At 41.2% G+C, this 25,494-nt stretch overlaps 1 protein-coding gene across 3 annotated transcripts in view; it reads left to right on the plus strand.

Moving 5' to 3' along the window:
- nell2a (neural EGFL like 2a) overlaps positions 1–25,494 on the plus strand; it is an 89,844-nt gene that overhangs the window by 51,506 nt on the left and 12,844 nt on the right. For all 3 annotated transcript variants that reach the window (XM_082539765.1, XM_082539767.1, XM_082539766.1), the window contains exons 14-16: positions 5,468–5,590; positions 8,053–8,148; positions 24,994–25,134. In XM_082539765.1, coding sequence (XP_082395891.1) covers positions 5,468–5,590; positions 8,053–8,148; positions 24,994–25,134 — 360 coding nt within the window. The remainder of the gene's footprint in view (positions 1–5,467; positions 5,591–8,052; positions 8,149–24,993; positions 25,135–25,494) is intronic.

Below are 25,494 nucleotides of genomic sequence, written 5' to 3' on the forward strand. Positions count from 1 at the left end.
ACCTTTAGACAGCCACTGTACCTCGTGTGATTTCAGTCACTGTGTTTTCTCTAGTCTTCTGAGCTGTGGGCAAGTTATATTGTTTTACCCATTTGTCTTTCTTCCACTGTGTGCTCAGGCCCCAGATTCACAATGAAGATTAATTCCACAAACCCAATGGATTAAATTGTGTCACTATATTTTATGTAGTCTCCTATTAAAATGCCTTCAAGCCACTGTAGTGGAACACACAGCTATGCGCCTCCTTATAAAAGTCAATTTGTGTGATTAAACCTAGGCTTATGCAAAGGCTTGATGTAATGACTTTTCCCCCTTGCTTCAGTCAAATTACCGTCATGATCTCCCTGCAGTTTTATTGGACTGTGTTCTTCCACACAGCTACTATCACTGTCTGATACAGTGTGCAGTCAGTGGTATGGTATCACCTTACCTCTTAGACTAATTAGTAAGCCAAATTATAGTCAAATTAGGTGCCTTTATTCCTTAATGGAAAGTATATATGTGCCAGAAAACACACTTCTCCTAATGTATACCTGTGTGCTGAGATCAGTACCACCTTGGTAGTTGCAGTGGCAGTAACTGACAGTAACAACAGGAAGATGCTAAGTTACTAGCTGCAGGAATCTACCGCTTCTTAGTAATTGAACATCTGCTTGTGTTTGAAAATAGTCCAAAGGGAATGCTGATTCCTCTAAGTTGCTCACACATAAAATATTATAGCTGCGGAAGAAAAGATTAAAGCCCCCCCCCCGCACTAGCTGTCGCATGATGTATGTGTGACTACATCATTTATGGCGCCTTTCACCAATTAACAAATTGCAATCTCAGCAGAAACAATGGTTCCAGCATTGATGGACGAATTTCTGCACGCATTACAGTGTTGCATGTTAACCAGTCTGCCTTGGTAAAGAGGATTAAATTGACCCTAGCTCATTTCATGGCTCAGTGTTTATATGCACGATGGTGTATTAAAGGGCTGATCTGCAGATTTAGGCCTGAGAGAACCAGCATGGAACTGTGGTTTTATTTATCCTCAGCTTATCAGGGGGTCAGCGAGCTCAGACAGAAGACCATATTTTACATGAAAACCACCTGCGGTGAGGGAGGTGGATGGGCTCAGACCCCAGCTGGGGGTGGACTGGAACATGTGGACTTTGTGTACTTGTTTAAATGAAATATGTCCAGCCAAAAGCTGAGGCTCTATATGGTTGAGGGTACAGTGAGAGAAGCATGTGCAACTTTCTTTTGCTACTGTATCCTTCATCTTGAAGGTCAAGATTCCGCCTCCTTTCTCCCCCTCCACCCATTCTTCATCTTTTCCCCAAAGTGCCCGAGGTGCTCCCGGCTCTGTGAGATTAGCAGCTAATCCATGAAAGGTAGGGGATTGGTTGTGCTCTCCGTTTAAACGTTATTAAAGAAGGCTGTCCTGAGGTGTGTGTTTTTGCTAGGTGTATATGTGGACGCCTCCCCTTGTTCCTAAGGTGCCTATGTAGTTAGTGTGTGTCCCGGTTCTAATCCCCTGATAACCAGACCTGGGCCCCTGAGGCTGAGGAACCGGCTGAGGGCTGGGATGGCGGGAGATAAGGCGTAAGGCATGGACGAAGGCCACAGGTGGAGCAGGAGGTTTGTCAACAGCAGAGATCAGAAAAGATGACTTTTAATCTGATGACTCAAAAGGTCTTGCAGCTGACATGGAGGGTTTTTTCCCCTCTTTTTAAAGGACATCTGTATTCTGGTTGAACAACAGGATCCCATGGGCACTTAGACTTAAAAGTTTTCAATTTCTGCTGGTCTGAACAGTGTTATGTCTTTGGCATTTTAAAGGTGCCCTAGAGAGTTTTTGTTGCAGAAGTTGCTAAGAAGTACAAAAACCATAAAAACACTTCTAGTTAAATTCCTCTCGCCTTTAAATATTCTCCTAATCAGTTTCAAAACACAGTAAAGGATTTACATTACAATTTAATTTTGTTTTTGCTTGCGGTCTTTTTTTTCTTTTTCTTTTTGCATCGTGTTAAATTTCCTGGTAAAGAAATAGTACAAAATCATTGACTGGACTGTGCATCACATCATCCAGGTGCAGATGTTAAAACAAAATGGGAAACATATTGTACAAAAATCCCCAAAACTGTGCTCCAGTCCTGGCTTTAAGTTATTAGAGGAACAAATAAATATTGGCTCTTCATCATTTAGTTTTCTTTTTTTTTATCGTCTTGGTCACCAAAATAGGCAAACTGAGAAAGGAACAGAAGTTTTTCTTGTTGTAAAACATTATAAGATCGTAGTCTTTTCAAGCTTGGGATTGTAAAATTAAATCGGAGGTTACATTGTTTTGGGGAAAGCAGCTGGAAGGTCAGGCATCAATGAAACTGGTGTTGTTTTGGCAGGATGGATGGAGTCAAGCGGGAGGAGAAACAGACAGCTAGAGAGAGATCCCTGGTGACAGGCTGTACATAATTGATTGTTTATCTGTCTACAGCCTGAGCAGCAGCAGCCAGCGAGGAAATGCTTCTCTCACGCTACCACACACGTACGCATTTTAGGGATTTAGTTGGTGATTAAATTAGGAGTTGCTTACACTGAGTGCAGGAGTGTAATAAGCCTAAATTTATAAATAACCCAAATTACCAGGAACCAATACTAGAACTCAAGGGTCATAGTGATGATGCACATTCTGGATTCCCTCAAACACCCGGTGGCTCTGCTGCCTGTGTGTGTGTTCAAAGAGACAGCTTGGTGTTTGCTGCTCTGGCAGATGTGACCTTGACAAGAAAAAAAGAAAAAGAAAAGCACCTAATTCTCTTTCCTCTCTCCTGTGCTCCTATTACTGTTTTTATATGCCCATGAGCAGACTTTAATTCTGCCCAACAGCAGGAAAGTTGTGTGTGTGTGTTACAGGAGCAGTGCAGTGGGCCCTACTAAGTGCCCTTCAATCCATCTCACACACACTTGCACGCATACATCATATTCTCGATGGAGGAGCTCATCACAATGTCACTTTCAATTTGGAAGAGCCCACGGTCTGCTCAGGAGATATAATGGATTGGGTGATGGCAGGGAAATGGATGATGCGGCTCAGGTCTACCGCAACAAGCATTCGGGTTTCTGATCCTTTCACCTTTCAGGTGCCGTCTTTAAGTCTTGACTGTCTTTACGAAGTGCAAGCATAAAAAAGCACAAAAGTTGAGCAAAATAAATAAATAAAAAAGAACGCTCCAAAAGTTTACTTCATGTCTGAAGAAAATATATTTGAGAAACCAGCTCAGAGAAGTTTGTTTATTCCCGTCCCCTGGCAAGCTTGAAGCTACCCCCAAATCCTTAAAATAACAAGAAACGGTCCAAACGGTTTACTCCAGATTAGCACTAAAAGCTTTGTATTTGTGTTTTTCAAGAGTCTTAACCCTTTTGGAGAGATTTAGTTGACTGCTTATCCGTTTAGCAACCATTAAAAGTTTTCACCACAAACAACATGATGATATGAATTGAAAAACAAGATTCTCCAGCTGAGAGAGTGAACACTGTACTGTATGGACCTTTAATGAACGGCTTGTGCTCTGCAGCCTCTCGGGCTATGATGGGATACAGAGATGTTAAGTATGGAAAAGAAGATTTCAAAAGGATAAAGTCTAGAAGGTTTTTGAGACTTATTCTGTGCTTGATAAGCAAGTACATATCAGAATGCAATATTTATGTGAATCTCCCAAATACTATGGATGAGTATTCTTCTTTTGTGTGATTCTCAGAGGGATAAAGATCTGCTTTTATGTTCAGGGGCAGATGAAGGACTTGCATCAAGATCCATCTTCCCGTAGCAAGGGAATGGACTTAAATGCTTTAGAGTTCTTTAACTGTTTAGTGTAAGTCAGCTTCAAATAAGATTTTTTCCAATAACTCGTCATTGCATTATTGCTTCTATGTTTATTTACTGTGTAAACAAACACAGAGGCCTCGGAGGATAAAACAAAAGAAGTCAATAAGTGAGCACAGGCTAAAAACTTCTGCCACTGTATTTTTAATGACCCGTTTGAATCAAATAGTATAACAAAGCTTTGCAATTCTACCGGTGTAAACAAATTTAAAATACCGATAACTCAGCAATGGTAGTTTCTCACTTTATTAATACGAGTAATCGATAGAATGAAGTGCTTGTGAGGAAGAGACCGAAGTGGTGTTTGGTGTAAAACTCAGTACTTTTGTGACACTTGAGCATGATTTTGTTTCAAGGAAGTGTTAAGATCCACCAGCCACAAGCAAATGAAATCACATTTGTTTCAGAACACATCTTCTTGTGACAAACGAAAAAGCAGACACACAGAGAGTGATATCATCAGGATAACGTTTCCCCTGCTGCTTCAAATGGTTTCATTCACAGCACTCCTTTTTTTAAAGAGGCCTATTTATAAGTTCGGATCCCTCAAGTAAAAATATGACAATTAATTGAGATTTCTTGTCAGCTGTCACAAGACATTGTCTTCCGTAAACAGCTACTTTCAAATTAAATGTTTTTTATTTTAAATTTGTACCTACTAGCCCTAATGGCTTAATTGTTTTCTTCTTTATGTGGCATCATTACATAGTTGCAACTGGACTGTTTGTTTTATTAGCCTTCACTCCAGGTTTTCATTTGATTCTGTTTTGCCACTTCAGTCTTCCCGAAGTTCTCCTCACAGAGGAAAAGAGATTTGTTTGCCAGTTGGATACAGTATGTTGTCACGGGCTGTAGCCATTAGTCAAGCTTGTCAGTGATTCATAACACAGCATATCACTAACTCCACAGTGATGGGAGCCTGGGAGTTCCAGTTCTACGGGGACATTTTGTTAATGCTTGTATAAAACATTTCCTGTGGGTACTTAACACGCCAATTGTGCCAATTGCAACGCTCAAACTAAAGGCTAATGGCTTATGTACTGTATGTAAACTGCTACACAAAGATGAACCGTATTGGTGTGTGCGCGGAAATTAAAGTGTTTATTTTCTGCTATTACGAAGCAGACACTGAGACGTCTCCGTCCCTCATGATGTGCAAAAACAAAAACGGCAAATTGCAGCAAAACATCTGAGACAATTTTTTTCACGACAAATCTTGATGGAAGAGAGAAAAGTGACTCATCCTCCAGTTGGCTGTTTGTCACTGATGTCTTATTACTAGACTCACAGCTGTGTAACTATCAAATCGTTTAAAACAAGGCACAGTTTGAAATCTTGTCCTTGTTTTTTTTTGTTAATGGTTAGTAAAACAAATTACCAGCTGGCTGCGATCATTTCTGATATTTACAAAGGAGGATAAACGCTCACTTTTCTTTAATCAAGTGTTATTTTCTTGATGCCTGTAGGTCTTTGCAGATGTGAAGACGATTTCTGAACTGTTGCTAGAGTGTGGGAAGATGCTGCATAATACGAAAAGTATACTTTGTACTAGTGAGGAACCTGCTCGGATTGATGCATGTTTTATTATTGTGTTGTTTGCAGAACATGACGAGTGCCTCAGCGGACTCCACAACTGCGATGAGAATGCCTTGTGCTTCAACATGGTCGGAGGCCACAGCTGCTCCTGTAAGCCAGGCTACACGGGCAATGGGACAGTCTGCAAAGGTAATCTCACCAGGTTCATTTTGTTTTGTTAAGTCCTGCTTCACTTGACCACTGTTGTTTTTTCCCCTTGTTTTAACAAACAGTGTTTTTCTAATTTAGATGTTGTATCACATACTATATATATATATATATATATATATATATATATATATATATATATATATATATGATAAAACATTTAAATAGTCTTCACTTTCGGGGGGAAACAGCATTGTTTCCAGTGACCGTGTAATATGAAAAAATAAGTCGGAGTGTAATGAAGTCTTCAAGAATGTCAGTGTATTGTGTCACACAATGCACAGCCAAGAAATGTAAACAAAAACAGAATAATTTCTAGTTTTATTAATTTATTTTATTTTTTATGCTGGTTTTAATGACACCCTGGAAAAAAATACTAAACGTTCCATCCTTTTTCTCTGGGCCAAATTTAATTTAACCTCCTAAGACCCGAACTCTTCCACAGCATGCATTTTTAATTTCTCTTTGATATTTGGGCTGATTGGGGCCCGATGCATGTAAAATCAGAATTACCAGAATTACCAGATTTTTTTTTTTTTATCTGATTTTTGTTTCTAAGAAAAATGAGAGCCACAAATGAGGATATTCGTTTAAAATTTTGATAGAACAGTAGCTGTCCTCGTAAGTGGATATCAGGCCCTTGTAGAGCAAAATTGAATATTTTGGTCTAAATAACCCAAAATGTGATGTCCACATATGTGGACGCAGGGTCCTAGGAGGTTGAAATTGACTGTGGAAAGATAGAAAATGATTCCCTTTTAGTCCTCGCTGAGGTCACCTCTATTCATGCCTTTAAGGCAGATGACCTGTGATGACATATGCAGAGCCCCACCTGCAAACATATACCCCCTGGTGATTCACTCACACCCAGAACTGTGACATATGCATGCTTACCTGTTGAGAGGTCAGATTTGATAGCTAAAGGTCTGCCCCCAAGCGTCGACGATCCAAAGGGCTGGAATCACCAGAGAGTCTTCCCTTTTCTAAAATTAAGATTTATTTGACAGGTATACCTGCTTGTTATATTGGCTTTGATGTGGTGATGCCAGGTGCACATCATCTTGCCATGTGTGGTTTTTTTTGGTTTTTTTTGAAAGAGTCTGTCAGCTGAGACCCATGTGATTAGGTTGACTTTGGTGCCGGACACCTTTTGTCGCCCCCCAACTTTTGAACTCATCCAGTCTGTAGATATGACATTTCTTTCATGTAAGACTGCATTGCTTCTCACTCTGGCATCTGCAAAGTCTTTGGTTTACTTTCATGCTTTGAATGTGCATCCTTCTTGCACAATGTTCTCTTCTGATGGCCTCAAGGTCATATTAGGGCTGAATGCAGGGTATTTATGTGAGAATATTCCTCAGGCATATAGCTCTATGGATTTTGAGCTTCTGAGTTTTTGCCTCCTCATAGAGAAGGCTATATTACATCTGTGCAGTACATGTGATTACACAATTTGCGAATCCAGCAACAGTAACCTCAAGGCACATTCTATTGCAATTTAAAGACCCTACAATAATACAGTCTTTTGTACAAAACCATTCAAACAAAAGTTATGAACAGGTAAATTAATGATATAAAATAAACATTGCTACCATCTTCATCATCAAATTTCTGTCAAAGATCATTAGTTTTAGCCATTGTTCTGTTAAGCATATCATATCATAAAGTATATGATGGTGATTCTACTCTCTCCACCACCCACTGAAAAGCCCTCTGTGACCCAGATTTAATGAGTGCCTCTGTCATGTTTGCAGTTCTATATGTGATCTCTGTGCTTTCTAGAAAATTGACCTGACCTCAGCTGGTTAATCTATTTCTTGAGTAGAAATCTATTTATGGTGGAGCTGCACATTAAGATAACTTTGCTTGGTCATGATGAGCACTAGGTACACTACACAAACATGCACATACAAATACATGATAGAAGCTGGAACCCTTCACCCAAAACTGTGCTATAATAATTTATTATAGTTTAGACAGACTCTTGCATCTGTCTTTTGGTGTTTTTTTGTATCCCCCAACTTAATGAAAGTGCAATTCTTCATTTTTGGAGTGCTCTTTTTAAGCACTGCTTTTACACGTCTTACTAAACAGGTTTTCATTTGCTTTCAGTACTTTTCACTCTTTATTCTGAGGAAGCATGGTATGATTTTTGCATATATTACATTTATTTCCATTTCCATTTGTGTCAACTTCAGTGACTTCTCTGTGTTTTGGGGACACATTAACTAACAGCCTACCCACGGATAATGAACATTTTTGAATTAACCTTGGTGAGATGCATTAATCACGCAAAATAATATTGTGCAAGCCTATAATGAATCACATCACCAAATTAGCTCTTATTCTGTATGCAAATATATATGCTGCTGCTGGTCTAATTACATAGTTAATGCTCGTTAATCTTAGTGAGTAATGGCTCCTCTCCTCTGGTGTATCTCCAGCAATGTGTGACGGATTGTGCCAGAATGGGGGAACCTGCGTTTCACCTAACAACTGTGTTTGCCAGCAAGGATTTACTGGGAAGAGATGTGAAACAGGTAAACATTTGTTTTCGTTACGCTCTTACATTTTTTCCCCCCATAAAACAAACAAACCAAAAAAAAGGAACTTTTGATTGAATGTGTAAGAAAGAACATGTTGCAGGGCGAGGAGGTGTTTTACACTCTTGAGAATAAGACTAAACGAAGGAAGGAAAATGGGAGACTGTACTGTAAATGCTTTTTTTTTTGCAGTGTTCTCACTAAGCTATATTAACTACCCCCGTGTGCATTTGAATGTGTTTGTGGCGGTGTGCATGTCCGTGAACGAGTCTGACTGTGTGGGTCGGGCCTCCGTGGTGAGCGATGAGCTTGTGCCTCTCCCAAGTGGCCCAGTGGAGGATTTGAACTGCAGCTGCAACAATAATAGGCATTAGCCCATACATGTCACAGCCCATATTAATCAGCATGGCATTCTCCTCATAGGCTTTATGCTACATGCACATTACAGCTGTGCAAACTCCTGATGCACCATATCAAATAGGACATAATAGATGAACTGAGTGTTAAGTCAGCTAGCAGCCATTGAGATATGTGAAACATTGTGATAAGACTCAGGGCTTTCTATGTGTGTTTTTCCCTACAGTGTTGCTGATTTAAGGTAACCAAGAAACACTGTATTTCTTGTACTTGTATTTGATGCATTATATGTCTAATCTACAGCAGCAGCACCTTTCTCATAACCCATTTCAACCTTTCATGGAGTGTCCTTCAGGAGACATGTAGCCAAAGCAATAGAAAGCCATGACAGCTCTCTCACTGTGCGTGCTCGTGTTTGAATGAGGCAAGCTGAGCCCCTTTGCTTTCTCATTGGTTCAGGTATTGATTGCACATAAAGGACCTTTTTTTTACGAGGCGCCCTTTTTACTGCCCGTCTTAAAGTAAATGAATTTCCCGAGATGCTGAGGAAGGAGTGTGTGTGTGTGTTTGTATGTGCGTGTGTGTGTGTGTGTTTGAGAGTGAGAAAGAGAGTGAGAGAACTTGTGTTAACACACCTAGCCAGCCATAATGCCTTATGCTTTTCCTCATTTTGCAGCAGAGAAGGTGCTGAGAACCTCGTCCCTTAGTAATTGCACGTTCCAAGCAATCACACATTTCATTACTTTCTTTAGTGTTTTAGATCCCCACTTTCTCTCCTTGCTCCTTGTCTCCTCTTCTATTTGCCTTTATTCATTCTCCCATATCTTACAAAACCCCCCAGAAAACTAGCCAAAATGTAAAAAAAATATGGAGCATATTGCACATTTTACTGCATATTGTAAAAACGGAGACCAAGACATAAATAGAGGACACTCCTTTGTTGTAGCACAACTTTCTTCTTCCCATACTGTGCTATTATTTTCTGGGTTACTCAATCACACTTGAGACTTTTCATGCTAGCGACTTGATCCTGCATTACATCGGCTCAGTATACAAGGAAGAAACACAATGTCATGATAGAAAATAGACATCCCAAAAGATTTTTAATACCAAATGAAAAAGATATGATGAGAATTTTTTTTCTTCCTTTTTATGTGCTTTTGTTTTAAAGCTGGTCTACCTGTTTCCCTTTGTTTGCTTCCTTTGTGCTAAGCTAAAGTGGTCGTTCACTTATGATTTATATTTAAAGAACATAAAGGAATGAACTTAATCTTCTTATTTTAAACCTGGGAATGAGCAAATACAGCATGTGTCATTCCCAAAATGTTTAAACCTTCCATTTTTTGTTTTCTCTGCAATGTTTTCTCTGAAAAGAGAAAACAGTTCTTCTTAATGATGAGGCCACTGGGGCTGAATGACTGGTAGCTCAGGGATCAATCTCCTCCTTGTTGCGTCTGATTAGAATCTGAGGTTCAAACAAACGGGATCTCACATGTACACCCAATCATGCTCCTCAAGCCTCAGGCAGTGGGATTTTTTTTTTGTCACCACAGATGCCGCTGCTGTCGTTTGCACGCCTCCCTCCCACGATCTGACTCCCTCTCAGTCTTATCCAAGTCAGCCTTGTGACAGCTACCATATTGATGTTTTGTTTTTTTCCATCTGGGACCACCATCAGGGCCCTATTCTACAGGGTGAAAGCCTCTGGCATTGTTTAGTGACTCCACCAGTCATTCAGAGTGAAAAGACAAAGGTCTTTCTTACTGTCTCCTCAGCGTGACAGGAACTCCCAGTGACGGACGCGTCTGCTGCAGAAGCTCACAGAGATGTATGGGGGTTAATGTACTGTTGGATATTCTGCTCTACTGGTGGTAAGGAGGTGGAGAAGGGATGGGTAGGAGGAGGGAGAGGGGAAACTGGGTTTGGGAGGAAGAGATGGAGATGTACGGGGAGAGTGACAGATGCAACATTCAAGGAGGGAAAGAGAAGAGAGGTTGTGGGCAGGAGGGGGATGAGAGGAGGTGAAGTGGAAAGGAAGATACAGACATGTTGGGGAAAACTGACTGATGCAGAGATGGAATGGATGAAGCGAGGGGATAGATGGGTGGTTAGAGGGTAGGGGTTAGCAAGTTTTCTCTGCATTTGGATGCGGAATGAGGCTGCTAGAGTTAGGGCTGCCGGAGGAGGAGAGGCAGAGCTGGTGAATGAACATGGAAAAGCTTTCACTAAGTCTGGGCTCCTCACCCCCCCTCACAAGAACCCTGTGAGCTTTTAGAGGTCTCCCCAGGGACTCCACCGCTTCTGCTGCTGCAGCGGCAGACTGACGGCCTGTCATAAGACACCAAACTTCAAGATCCACACGCACACCTATAAGCATGCATTAACGTATGAGAGGATGCCAACAGTTTGCAAATTGTCAGCTGGCCCCCTTATTTCAGGTTTCAGTGTTTTGTGGTATGCATAAGTTGAATATTCCGCGTCTGTGTATGCATGTGAATGTGTTGTTGTCTATTTTTGCTCATGCGTTCTTGTAATTGTGTGCAGTGCACTCGCTGCCTTGTCATTGCCATTCAGGGGGAATAGATGGGGAGGGACAGGGGACACGCAGTGCTGACAGACAGACACCAGCTAGTGGAGAACTCTGACACATCATGAATTATGCAGGGTACAGCTGTGGCTGGGCGCATTCACTTCAGTCATGGATATAAATGTACGCGGGGCCAGCCATGTAATATGTGCCCTGAACATGCCGCATAGTCAACATGGTAGCCCCAGGCTGGAGCTGTATATGTTGTATGGCTTGGGAGAGACGCGCACATGCAGAAATATTATGTTTATTTTTCCGTAATGAATCTGCTTGTTTTTTCAGTACTTTGCTAAGATGTTTTTTACCTACAGAAGTGAAACAAATCGTATTAAAGAATGTCGAGGTCATCTTTTTCAGTGCTTTGTATTCTTATTGCTTATGTGTGTGATGTAGTATAGCACACTAGTCGTTTGCTCACCAAACGAAAACATATTTCTTAGACCATCGTCGATATAATCGTCTAAAAGTGTTTTTATCTTATGAACAGAGATGGGCAGTAACGCGTTACTTGTAACGCGTTACTGTAATCTGATTACTTTTTTCAAGTAACGAGTAAAGTAAGGGATTACTATTGCAAAATCGGTAATTAGATTACCGTTACTTTCCCGTAGGAACGCTGCGTTACTGCGTTACTAAAACCGTGATTTTTTTGCGAGAATGTCTCATGACAGTGACGTAAGCAAGTGCGACGTTGGTGACAGCAGCTGTGTGCAGATCAACAGTGGATCATATATCGAGTGCGGGAGAGAGTATGAGCGTGCAGCGTTTAAAGTGTGGAAGTACTGACCTTACTTTGAGTTTGATTCCATAAAAAGTGACAAAAACATTAGCGTCCATCGTGTGTGGGAAGAAAACTTCTTTTTACAGCGAAAAAAACCCCTAAACTTCCAAGCAAGCACCGAGTAGCTACGACGTAATGGGAAACTCACAGAGACACTCGCGCGGATTCTTCAACTGACCGCAGCACACCTACACCAGGGTAACCCTCCGCCTACCCTGCTCCTGCTTTACAGGTGAAAATAGAGCAAAAGGACCGCTGAGTCTTTGACTTTATTTATTTTCTGCTGTGTTTTACTTGCATCTGTTTGAAAGAGTGAGTGAAAACACAAAAAATATTTTATTTTATGTGCTGGAATGTGTAGAAAATAGGTTTAAATGTTAAACTAATTTATTCAAGTCAGAGAATGTTGCATATAATTAAATGTTTTGCTTGATGCATAAAGTTAAAAGATTAAAACTGATAAAACAAGTTTAAAAAAAGAGACTTTTCCATTTGATTACATTTTGTATGATGGATTATGTAGAAAAAGTAGAATTGGGCTGAAAGATCTATCACTTTATCACCTCTTCAGGTTGTAAATCGTGTTTTTAAAAAGTAACTAAGTAACTAAGTAACTAAGTAATTAATTACTTTTGAAAATAAGTAATCAGTAAAGTAACGGGATTACTTTTTGGGGGGAGTAATCAGTAATTAGTTACTGATTACTTTTTTCAAGTAACTTGACCAACACTGCTTATGAACGGTGGTTAATTCTTAACACACTTTTCTTAATACCCCACTCAAAATCAAACAAGTATACACATCTTCTTAAATCTGGCTGGCTGTGCTATGTGGTACAGTTTAATACTTTTATGAAAACCATAATGCATCCTGCTGTAAACAAGCATAAATGCATACATCAAAAAAGTAAATGAATAAAGAAAAAAAAGAAAGAACTCAGAGGCACTGAAAGCATCATAAAATGTAGCTTAACTTGAAGTTATCAGAGCTTCAAGCTTTCAGCATCTTATATAATCTATGTTGCTAGGTGAAAGTGTAAGAAAGTAAACCCAGTCTACTTTAGTAAATTGGCTGCTTGATGTTGCACTTAAGCCAGATTGGAGCTTCAATTTATGTGAATTATTAAAAAAAAACACAACATAGGTAGAATAGTGCAGTAAAATGAAAAAAAGAGCAATATAAAAAAGGAAAGAAAGTGGCATTTCTGATGAGATTAATGTAATATTGAAAACAGGTCTATTTGGGCATTGGCAACAACTTGCTTTTCAAGGTTGAAGATGAAATATAAGTTATGTACACACACACACACACACACACACACAGGTAGATGGATAGATAGATAGATAGATAGATAGATAGATAGATAGATAGATAGTAGGGGTGCAACGATATTCGTATCGATATTGAACCGTTCGATACAGTGCTTTCGGTTCGGTACGCATATGTATCGAACAATACAATTTTTTTCAAATTTTTTTTTTTCAATTTTTTTTTTTTTTTTTTTTTGTGTCCCGTTTGGATCTATAGCCATCAGAATTGTTGTCTTGAGGCCAAGAAAGATGCCAAGAGGATTTATTTTAAGTGGATCATCATATTGGTCCATTTGATTGACCTTTATTATAATTATGAATTTATTTTATTTTCAGTTGCAAACGGGACAGACATGACTGTGGGATAGGACAGGGGGAAAGAATGAAAGAAAGAGGGGGAGAGAAAGAAAGAAAACCAAAGGGGAGAAAAAAAAAGAACAATACAAAATTTGTAATTTATTTTATCAACTTTCCTTCTGACGATGCTGTCTGTGTTGAGCGCTCAGTGAATCTGCATTTGACTACTCCGCCTAGGCTCGAGAGTGCAGCCTAGGCGGAGTAGTCGAACGCAGATTCACTGAGCGCTCAACACAGACAGGATGGTCAGAAGGAAGAGCGCAGGGCAAGCTAGCACCCTCATTCAGATCTGGCGTTTGGAATTATTTTGGTTTTCATGTGACGTATGACCCTGAAGGTAAGCGAGTCATGGACTAAAGTAAAACAGTATGTTGGATGTGCCATGCAATGCTCAATTACATGGGTGGGAGCTAGTGTGTTAGCGCAGTTAGCTCGTTAACGTGTTGGCCGTCTAGCCCCTCTGTATAGGGTAGCTCGTTAACGGAGATTTGCCGTGTTGTGGCGTTAAGGTTATTTCAACGAGATTAACCTGAAAGCACTAGTGGGAACACAACGAATATGACTGCACATTTACACCGACATCATCCTAGTGCAAAGACAAAAACAAGCATGCATGCTACAAACTTTAGCCGAGTCATTTAGACAGCTGTTAGCACAGGATTCTCCTTATGGAGACCTGATATGTTTAATATGCTGCTGAGAATATAGCCCAGAAGAAACGGATAGTATAGCTTTTATTTTGGAAAGAGACATTTCTCTGTAATAAACTCTCTTTTCCAAAGATGAGTGATTCCTCAATCAGATACAGGGCTCGCAATATCGCTAGCCCGACGTCCCGGGGCTATCTCTCCCCTGCCTGTCGGGCTATTGTAGGAAGGAAAAATATATGTCAATGCTTTTGCATTCTTTCAGAAATGTAGCTGGGTAATTATGTCATTGGGTGAGCCACTGTCAATATGTGACATATTGAAATCGTGTTTGAATTTGCGCTTGTTTTTTTGCTTTCACTTTGCAATCGCACGAACTGTGTATAGAGAGCGACAGCACTGATCTGTGAGTGATGATAATTTGTGCACCAATTCCTCTGATATCGTCTTATCAATCGTTAGCTTACTATGCAAACATGACAAGTGAAATCTCCCGCAGCTTAAACATGTGAGAGGTTGATCGCGCAGAGAATCGCTGAGCTTATGTGAGTGCGGCAGGATATATATTTCACTACGATGACCTGGATGATTGAGAACCTTCACAGACAGATATATATTTTAGTTCTGCTGAGCCAAATAAGACAGGTCAGGGTGAAGAAGTGACAGCCAAAGAAAAGCTTACCACAAAACGGAGAAGTTATGACAAATCAGACTATAAGGCAAAAAGAAAGTGCAGCTTTATGGTTTCATGGACAAAAGAATTTCTGTGGCTGCAATATGACGAGCTAAAAAACAACATGCACAAGGGTTAGGGTTAAATTTAAAAACTGTACTTTTGTGTTAAAATATATATTTATAATTTTAATAAATGACAAATTAAAAAGGCATGAACATTTTTTTGTATCGAAAAAATATCGAACCGTGACACCAAAGTATCGAACCGAACCGTGAATTTTGTGTATCGTTGCACCCCTAATAGATAGATAGATAGATAGATAGATGTCAGAAGTAAAGAAATCATCGTGACGCATCATTTTAGACCGCTAAAGGATATTATTACCTTAAATAAAGCCTTTCAGTTGTTTCATATTTACTTCTGAGAAATTCTGCCTCCTCTGTTTTTATACCAAATATTGTTACTGACGTGTTGCCAATTAGCCTCGATAGTTGGATAATGTTCTTCTAGCTCTTTCTTTTTAGTATGATTTACTCATTTCTTAAAATTGTACATTTTCTAAATATTTGATATGTTTCAGTAAAATATGGCTTCATATTTACCTTGCAATATAAAATCCCATAACCACTGTTTTGTATGAATAAAGTAAATTAAATTGGATGCCTTTGCATAACTAGTAAATTGGTAGATATGATGCTCATGGCCATGTGATTCAAATCCAGTAATTCCCTGTAAAAAGAAAGTGAAAGAAATTATTTTCATTTGTATAATTAATTTTTTTTCTCTATCCAGTCCCATCTAAAGGTACTTAGCCTTATTAAGATAAGTGGGCAGGAGGAACTATTAATCTATGCATCCTAAAGCATCTCTAGATATGAAACCTTTAGGAAAGCACCTCGTACATGTAAGAAGATTTTGTAAGGCCTTTATAAATATCGTAGCTCTGATAATCTTTTAGCTAACCAAGGACCTGCAATACCTCTATGAAATAATAATGGAAATCCACTCCTTGTTTAGGTTTTAGATTTGTGTTTGCCGACCTGTTCCTACAAGATGAATGGGGAGGTTGTGTCTGCATTTCCTTTATTTTCAGCTCATTAGCTTTTCCTTTCAAGCCTCTCTAAGCCTATTAGGATGCTTGGCCACCAGTTAAAATTTTCTGTCACTGTTCTGTCAGATCTGTAATTAATGGCCATCTCTGCTGTCCTCGGCTGGCCTCTTGCTAGTTTCTCAAAAGGACACTGTGGGATGCTGAAGGGAGAGCAGCATTTGATCAGATGCTCGGGATGGACACCTCTGCCTTTCATCTCTCAATTCATCTGCAGTCTCGAATCCTTGTGAGCAGTTTTAATCAGCAGGTCCAAATTACGCAGAGGCTATTTTAGCATCGACAAAGTTCTTTGAGGACAAGGAGAAAGAGATAAAAGATTTTTATGTTTGGTGTTAATGATACAATTTAGATTTGTCACTCCTACACACTCCTGGAGGCTAATGTTCAAGAGCACGATCAAGGAGTGCTGGTGCAGCACACCTACACTGTAAAATTATGTTTTATTGAAAGAAAAAAAACCCACACTTGGTTACTAAAGTTACAATCATTTGGCAGCACACGTCTTCCTTCAAAGTCTTGTTCTCATGAAGAGACTTAATCTAAAGAGAATGTGTCTTTTCATCAGTGTTGCTAAATTGTTTGCTTTACCAAAGAAATATTCTACGAGTTTTAGCAACCTTTGCTCAAATATTTCTTCCTGTTGTGAGAAAAGGGAAAAGAAGAAGGATGGGAAGTGAGGAAATCATTTGTTTGAGGAGGCAATGGGTGAATAGTTGAGTGGGGAAGAAATGATATTTAATTAGTGGGTGATAGCAGATACGAGGGCATAAGAGTAGAATAGAAGAGACAAAAAGTTGGAGAATAAAGGAAGGGAATTATAACAGGGTATAAAAAATGGAAGTGGCGGGTGGGGGGGAGCAGTGAAGAAGAGGAGGAGGATAGGAGGAGACGCGGGGATGGCCAGTGAGTTCATGAGGAAACCTTGAAGGCAGTGAGAGAGTGCTGAAGTCATGCTGGCATATTGACTGGGACAGAGAGCAGAACGGGGCCAGACAAACAATTTGTTCCCTCAGACCTCATTTACATTGATGTTGAACTCGAGGAGGGTTGTCAGAGTTTTAGACAACATGACAGATTAGACAGAGAAAAAAGAAGAGCGGCTTGAAAGACGGACTAAACGGCAGATAAACCAGATATCCGACAACCCCAGTCACGCAGGCCGGAAGATAAATATCAAATAAAAACACATTCAGATGATAGGGCCAGCACTAAGTGTTTTATTATTATATACAGAGAGATGGGTTGCATGTGTATGAAAGCGGACCACTCCAGGGTAAATTTTATAACACTGCCAACAGTTATTGGAGCTGCTGATTGTTATAATTTGAAACAGCGAGAGCAACGGTGTGTGTCCCTACAATAGCCTGCATCTTTGAAAGCTTCCCTAGGCACCTCCCACCCACCACTAATGAATATCTAAAACCACATTCATTTTTTTTCCACCCTCTTGACAGCTCCCGTGATGCATCTCTGACAGCTCCCATGATGCATCACTGCAACGCTCCCTCCTTCCCTCCACAATTTACCCACAAGGCCTCGGGGCCCGCTCAAGCGGCTTGTTTAAGCACAGTGATTATGTATTCATTATTTATTTAGCGTCGGCCTTTCAAAGCACTCTCTCCATCACCTGTAATTAGTGTGTCTTAATTAGGCCTCGCTAATGGCCGGAGTTGTCGTTTAGCTGCGCGCAACCTGCTGCTTCTACCTAAATTACACATCTCACAGGGATAGGCGACCACTGTACCTGCTGCAATGCAGCGATCTGCACTGGCCACAGAACAGCTAGAGTACATTTAAATTAAAATGCTTGCTTTTACTCTGCAGGCTAGTATACACTAGATCTGTAAATGATATTGTTACGTTTCGGTGTTGTCAGTGTTTTGTTTTTGCGTGACTGTCATGTGTTTCCTGTTTTACTTTGAAAGTCTGTTATCTTAGTGTGTTCAGTTTACATTTTTCCCTGTCCCGTCAGTTCTAATTTGCCCCAGCTGTGTTTCCCTCCTGTGGTCCATTCCCTGATTGCTCCTTCTATGTATTTAAGCCTTGTGTTTCTGTATGTCATGGTCGCGATCTTCCCCCCCGTTGTAAATAGTTTGACGTCTGGTGTTTGGTGATGTAAATAAATGTGGTATTTTGCTTTAAATCTCGTTTTGGGATTATTTTTATTTTCCTTTTTTTTATTTTTCTGCGTTGCACCCCGGTTGCCTAGGCCGGGGTGTAACATATGGGGGCTCGTCCGGGATCGCTGGAGGGTCCGAAGGAGGGACAGCTTCGGCCTTCTGTCTTCGCTGGAGGGTCCGAGGACCGCTTCAGCCTCCGTCTGTCTTCGCTGGAGGATCCGAGGGACCGCTCCAGCCTTCATCCGCCTTCGCTGGAGGATCCGAGGGACCGCTCCAGCCTTCTGCAGCTGGTGGGCTGCGTGTCCGTGTGTGCAGCTGGTGGGCTGCGTGTCCGTGTGTGCAGCTGGTGGGCTGCGTGTCCGTGTGTGCAGCTGGTGGGCTGCGTGTCCGTGTGTGCAGCTGGTGGGCTGCGGGTCCGTGTGTGCAGCTGGTGGGCTGCGGGTCCATGTGTGCAGCTGGTGGGCTGCTCATCCGCCTTCGCTGGAGCGTCCGAGGGACCGCTCCAGCCTTCATCCGCCTCTGCTGGAGGGTCCGGGGGGACCGCACCAGCCTTCGTCGTCTGCTGGAGGGTCCGTGGGACCGCTCCAGCCTCCATCAGCTTCGTCTGCTTTCATCCGCCTTCGCCGGGGGGAGGGTCCGTGGGACCGCCCCAGCCTTTGTCGTCGCTGGAGGGTCCGTGGGACCGCTCCAGCCTTCATCCGCCTTCGCTGGAGGGTCCGAGGGACCGCTCCAGCCTTCGTCGTTTGCTGGAGGGTCAGTGGGACCGCTCCAGCCTCCATCAGCTTCGTCTGCCTTCGCTTCAGCCTTCGTTTGTCTTCGCTGGAGGGTCCGTGGGACCGCTCCAGCCTTCGTCTGCCTTCGCTGGAGGGTCCGAGGGACCGCTCCAGCCTTCGTCGTCTGCTGGAGGGTCAGTGGGACCGCTCCAGCCTCCACCAGCCTTCATCCGCTTTTGATCAAACATTTCACTTGGGGTTACATGTTTGATTTTTGGGTGGGGGGAACTGTTACGTTTCGGTGTTGTCAGTGTTTTGTTTTTGCGTGACTGTCATGTGTTTCCTGTTTTACTTTGAAAGTCTGTTATCTTAGTGTGTTCAGTTTACATTTTTCCCTGTCCCGTCAGTTCTAATTTGCCCCAGCTGTGTTTCCCTCCTGTGGTCCATTCCCTGATTGCTCCTTCTATGTATTTAAGCCTTGTGTTTCTGTATGTCATGGTCGCGATCTTCCCCCCCGTTGTAAATAGTTTGACGTCTGGTGTTTGGTGATGTAAATAAATGTGGTATTTTGCTTTAAATCTCGTTTTGGGATTATTTTTATTTTCCTTTTTTTTATTTTTCTGCGTTGCACCCCGGTTGCCTAGGCCGGGGTGTAACAATATGTTTTGTGCTCTCCTTTGAGAGAGGAAGAAATAGTCATTATTTTGAAAAACGCATATGTGGAGCAATGTAAGCATCCTTTTGGTGTTTATATCAGTCTGGCATGAAATCAGTAAGATTTACACTGATTTTCACTGAACACAGCTACATTGCATTAGGTGAAAAAACTTACTTTAACAGTGAGAATAAAACAAACCTTAAAGCCAGAACAACTGGATTAAAGCTTCTTAAATATTCCACTAATCTAATAGCAATCGTCAATCGATCTGTGGGTTCGTCATCATCATGGGAAATTGCACATTCCACTCTACACATTGCATTTTTTATGTTATTAGTATTAAAGCTCAAATATTTGCCTTTCAGTATGACCGGTTCAATTCATTCAAATTTCCTTTGACTCAAACTTTGAGTCATAGTATTGTAAGAAGCATTTTTATGCAGACATGCATGCATTTCTGTGAAGAAGAACATTTTACTGTGCACCATTTGCTGTCTATCCACCACAGCATGCTAATCTTGAAGTGCTGAAAGGCGTGCAGACACATGGCAGTTTTATTAAATACAGTACATGTACAATACCATGTGATAACTTACACTACATGTAAATGTAAACTCTTTAATCGGCCTTCTCTTTTGGCCTGGATCTACAACCTGCAAATGTCAATCACAAGCTGGGGCACACCGAGCCTCTGGCCGCTTTGACCACTGAACAAGAAAAAATAAAATAAAAAAATGACTGTGTCCTGTTTGTTGTAAAATGAGAGAGCAGCAGTACTTTGTGCAATTTTTAAAGCAGCGGTCCCCAACCCCCGGGCCTCGGACCGGTACCGGTCCGTGAGTCGTTTGGTACCGGGCCGCGAGAGTTGAGGCTCAGGTGTGAAATTTATGGTTTTCAGGGTTTTATCGGTTTTCAGCGTTATTTTGTTATCGCTTTTATCGTTTACTCGGTTTTCCTGGGTCTTTTCACCTGTGTTATGAATAAATTTTCTTTTTTTCGGTACCGGTACTAGTTTTATTTTGTTGTATTTATCCGCGACACCTTAAAGGCCGGTCCGTGAAAATATTGTCGGGCATAAACTGGTCCGTGGCGCAAAAAAGGTTGGGGACCGCTGTTTTAAAGTACTGAAATTACTGTGCTGGCCTTAATGGTTAGTTTGAGGTAATTATAAATTGCTGCACTTATCTTGATGGACATTTTTAATTTTATTTATGTTGAAACTTTGCATATTGACAGTTTTCAGTTCTTCAGTGCCTTAACCTTTATAGCAGAAAATGTGGACAATTACAACTTGTGAAGGTTATGTTCCTTCTTTTTTTAAAGTCCTGTCTGCGATACAGTGAAACAGTCATGTACATGGGTTGACTTTTAATTGTTAATACAAATAAATACTGTCATTGCAGATTCAAAAGTCCCTTCTAGCATGACTTCTGGTATTATAAGCTTCAAATTAGAAGTTTCCAGCACATGTTTATTTTGTGTCTCAATGCTCTTGTTAGCTCATCTATCAAACACATCCATACTCTCAGGCAGATGTTTTGCGATTAAAGGACCTCTCTGGGTTTTTTCCTTCTATTTTTATAACTAAAACAACCATCGCAAAGCAGTTTGTAGTCTCAGCTGTAGGCCTGCTTTAAAGGGTTGGGGAGACTTGCATGCAGACTGATTGCATTCTGTATGCTCTTGCAGCTACCAGTTGTTCACCAGACTTGTTTCCAATTTGCCGTGATTACTCATCCACTCTCCTACTCAAGTGCTTGCAGATATGGATTTGCTTTTCAGTGTCTGTTTCATCTTCAGGAAGTCAGTGTGTAACTAAGTTTGCCTTAGGTTTCACAGCGATTGATTTATGTGAGTTCACTCTTTCTCTTAATGAAGACTGAGGATCAGTGACAATCACTCAATTACACTTCACTATACATAAAAGAACAGCGATCAGCAATCCATTTCTTACGTTATCGCCTCCGCAAACATTATTATCGACTCTCCGGTCTTTTCTCAGCCTTTATTTTAAACCTGATCTGACATGACAAATTCAGCCTATTTTAAAATCCACTTATATTCCACTGGCATTTGACTTGACAAATGGCAGGGTGAGCTGTTGGTGTGAATAATTCTTCCCTGTGCCAATCAGGATTATCAGGTGGACTTGCAGGGAAATGGAAATCCTTTTGAATTAGGTTACTGTACGGGAGATGTACACGTGGCAGCAGTGACAGGCTTTGCAATGAGTGATGCAAGGCAGCAGAATTGCATCCTAACCCGTAGGGCTATCTGTCAGTCAAAGAAGGGAAGAAAAAAAAAACAGGGGAGGAAGAATAGTGAAGGGAAGGAAAGCTGGAAGGGGAAGTCAAAGAATTGCACCTTTTATGCATCAGAATAGCCAGTGAGAATGATGTGAAGTGGTGTTCAGGAGCAGAAACAATGAAAGGTAGACATGAAGAGAAGAGGTAGGCTAAACTCATCTCTAAACTCTGGCTTTTTCTGCTCAGAGGGGGAGAAAACCACAGGGATTAGCAGCGGTGACAATTAGAGCACCTCTATTTTTGCATTAGATTTGAGACAGGCGGCTGGCGGAAAAAGGTAACACACGGACAGGTGAAGGCAGAGAATGAATATAAAGGGAGGAAGGGTGGTTCGTGGCAGAGTGGCATAACAAGCCCAGGAGGAGGGCAGAGAAAAGATGGTCCTCTTGTTTCTCACTTTGTCCTCTGAGAGCTGCCTTAATAGAGCCCTTGTTTCCAGGCTGCCACTCAGGATAACGAGTAGAATAACTGCAGTGTCTCTTCAACGATTCCTCCTCCATCTCCTCGTCTTTCTAATTTTTCTTCCTACTCCTCTTTCTGTCCTCCACCTTCTTGCGTTTATCTTTGTTCTCCTCCTCATCCGGCCCATCCTCTTCCCCTGCGTAGGTATTTCTGTGTTGTTTTTCTAGTCTTTCATGCAGTGAGGTAAGTCCAAAATAACTGCTGTACCGCTGCCTTGACCTCTCCAGGAGACAGAAGCATTTTTTTATTTTTTTATTTATTTGTGATGGTGATGGGGGTTTTTTGGACTGGGTTTTATTTTTCCAGTGCAGAGAGGTAAAAAAAAAGAAAAGAAGAAGAAGCACGACATGATTTAACAAGTAAAAATACAGCCATCCACTTCTGTGATTCAACAGAAGCGAAAGCGCCATGATTCAGTAGTGACGGCGCTCCTCGGCAGCGCCCTTGTCTGACTGTCGCTGTTGATGGTTTAATTACAACGATCCTCCAGATGATAAAAGGGGAGGCAAGACTTTTTGTGTGTGTGTGCAAGCGTGCCGCATCTCCGCTGCACCTCGCACACCGAGCCTTGTCGGATCCAAGGTGCGACAACAATGAGTTGCATTGTCCTAAAACATTGCAGCACTTTAAAGGTTGATTTGACAGAAGGCTGAAAAGCGCTGCGCCATAATTGTAGCTGACAAGGTTTGCGAAGATAAAAAGGGGAAGAAAGACAAACCTTTTGCTGAAGGTGTAACCCGCTGTTGTTACAACCAGACAGCCGAGCGTTTTAAATACACCTGAATGAAACTGGCTGAAAATAACCCATTAGCATATTTTTAGACTGACTTCGCCCTCGGTGTTTGTTATAAATAGAATCTGACTACTCAGTTGTACTTTGAACTACTTCACACAACCGCATTGGAGAGAAGAGAATCATTCCAACAAATTCAGCATGATTTCTTTTTCATATACTGTCAACACCACCTCACGCAGCTCCTCCCTTTAAAACCTCCCAGCGCTTTTATCGCCCCTGGAATTCACAGGCAACAAAGAGCATTGGATATTTCTCTTCAGGAGTGGGGTGAATTCATATTCATTTTCAAAGATCGGCTGGTTATGCTATTTGCTGCAGACTCGCGATTTAAACAGCGTCCTTTAAAGCCAACATTGCTGTCCTTAGGGGGGGGAAATAAGGTGCTCCTTTCTCACCAAACTGATATAATTGGTGAAGTGTGTTTCACTTTTAAAGTCTGCCAGCTTGTAGGAGCGAGATTTTTTTAAACCTCACCAATGTGGAAAGTTTTTTTTTTTTAATTTTAGAAAACCTGCAGTTCATGCAGACAAATGCGGGTGATTTTTAAATAGATAAAACCCTAATCTGTGGGACATTTGATCAACGATTAATCTGCTGCAGAATTCTATTAAAAGGCTGAGGGCTCATTAGCCAATAGATCTTAATCCCATTACTGCCTGGGCGGTGGAAGGGGGGGGCTCAACCATGAGCCCGTCTGCCTGTAGCTCTGTGGGGGATACTGTTGCAGGCAGTCGCAGAGAAGGTCATACACGGCACACTGCCATTTTCATAATGAGAGCAGAGCATCATGCATCATGCACAATCATAAAAAAGCCATCACTGGCTATGCAGACACATTTAATCACGGTGCATGTCTGGACCTAACATATTTAGCCCCACTGCGTAATAACAGGCTTTATTTCCTCTCTCGTGTGGGCCCAGTCCTTAGTTTAATTAAATGCGAGCTAAAATATCAGAGTAATCTTTCTCTCTGTGTGTATTAGGCTCATTGTTGAAACCTGTATTGGATTTGTTCTTGGTTGCTGCTTGCAAGGCCGCTCGTCGTAATGAAAGGGTCGAAGGTTGGCCAGCTGTAGGCAGAAAGACTGAAAGAGAAAAATGACAATTAAACAGAATAAAAGAGATAAAAGCAAAAGAAAAATGCACCCAAGAAGAAAGTCAGAACGTGTAAGCTAAACAGAAGAGCTGAAGGAGGCAGCGTCAAGGATATTTCTGAGTGGACCTCTGTGAAAACAAACATCACCTCCATCTATTGACAGCCACCCACAGGTTGTTAGAAGCTGTGCCAAAGGCATTATAGAAACTCCTTTGTCCGAGCAGAGTTGTAGAAAACTGTGCACGCACTGTGGAATTTATTTGTTTTACTGCATATTTTGATGAGAAGATGAGACTGCAAAGGAGCTTTATGGCCTCTTCAGATACAAGCTAGTAACATCTCTGTCTTCCTACAGTAAACTATTTTTAGCTGCTTCTTTACTCACAAGGGGGTTGCCATGGAAGGTAGCTCCACGTGTTTGATTTGGCAGATTTTCTTTATGCCAGATGCCCTTTCTGACACAACCCAAAGGGATTTGTGTCTCCTCTCAGGATCGAACCGGGGATCTTTCGCGCGCATAAGCCACCATACTGCGGAGCCGCTCCCCGCCGCTGTCTTCCTAGAATAAGCTTGTTATGTTAGATTCATTCATTCCCTGCTATCTTTTATTGATACAGATGTCCTTCTCTGGCTGTGAAACTATGCTTGATCAATAAAGCCTTCGGACCAGATTTACTGATATGCTAGACATGTTGTTTTATCAATTATGAATCAGTCGGTGTTGAAAATGCCTGCCAGGCAAGAATGCAGCTGAGCACCCTCATTCACTGTACAAAACTATTTTGAACCAACATGATATGTTGACTAAATCCGAGGTGACTTTTCTTTTTCTTCATTTCTTTTCTTATCTTCTCTCCGTCTCCAGATATTGATGAGTGTGCGGACGGCTTTGTCGAGTGCGACAGTAAATCCACTTGTGTCAACTTGCCCGGCTGGTATCACTGTGAGTGCCGGGATGGGTACCATGACAACGGCCTGTTTTCCGCCAATGGGGAATCATGTATAGGTGAGTAGCCCGCCTTCACATACACAACACAAATATTGGCGATAAAGTTGTTTCAGGTTAATTACGTCTTTATTTAGCACACCACACGACACAGTAAAAAAATGAACACATAATTGGGACATTTCACACACTAAAAAAAGAAAATAAGTCGAATAATTCAGATCATTTATAAAAAAGTACATAAATATGATCGTGTAAAATTCTGAAAGTCTTAAAAGAAGTTGGTAGAAATTTCACACTTACCAAAACTAGACCTAAAAATTTTTATTTTAATGTTTTGTTTTTTTTAAGAATTGTGTTTATAAGTCTATCCGATTCTAAAAAAAAAATGCCAAAAATGTGTCCTGTTGGAATTGACAT

The sequence above is a fragment of the Aulonocara stuartgranti genome (assembly GCF_965226115.1).
Source record: "Aulonocara stuartgranti genome assembly, chromosome: 7".
Classification (NCBI taxonomy): domain Eukaryota; kingdom Metazoa; phylum Chordata; class Actinopteri; order Cichliformes; family Cichlidae; genus Aulonocara; species Aulonocara stuartgranti.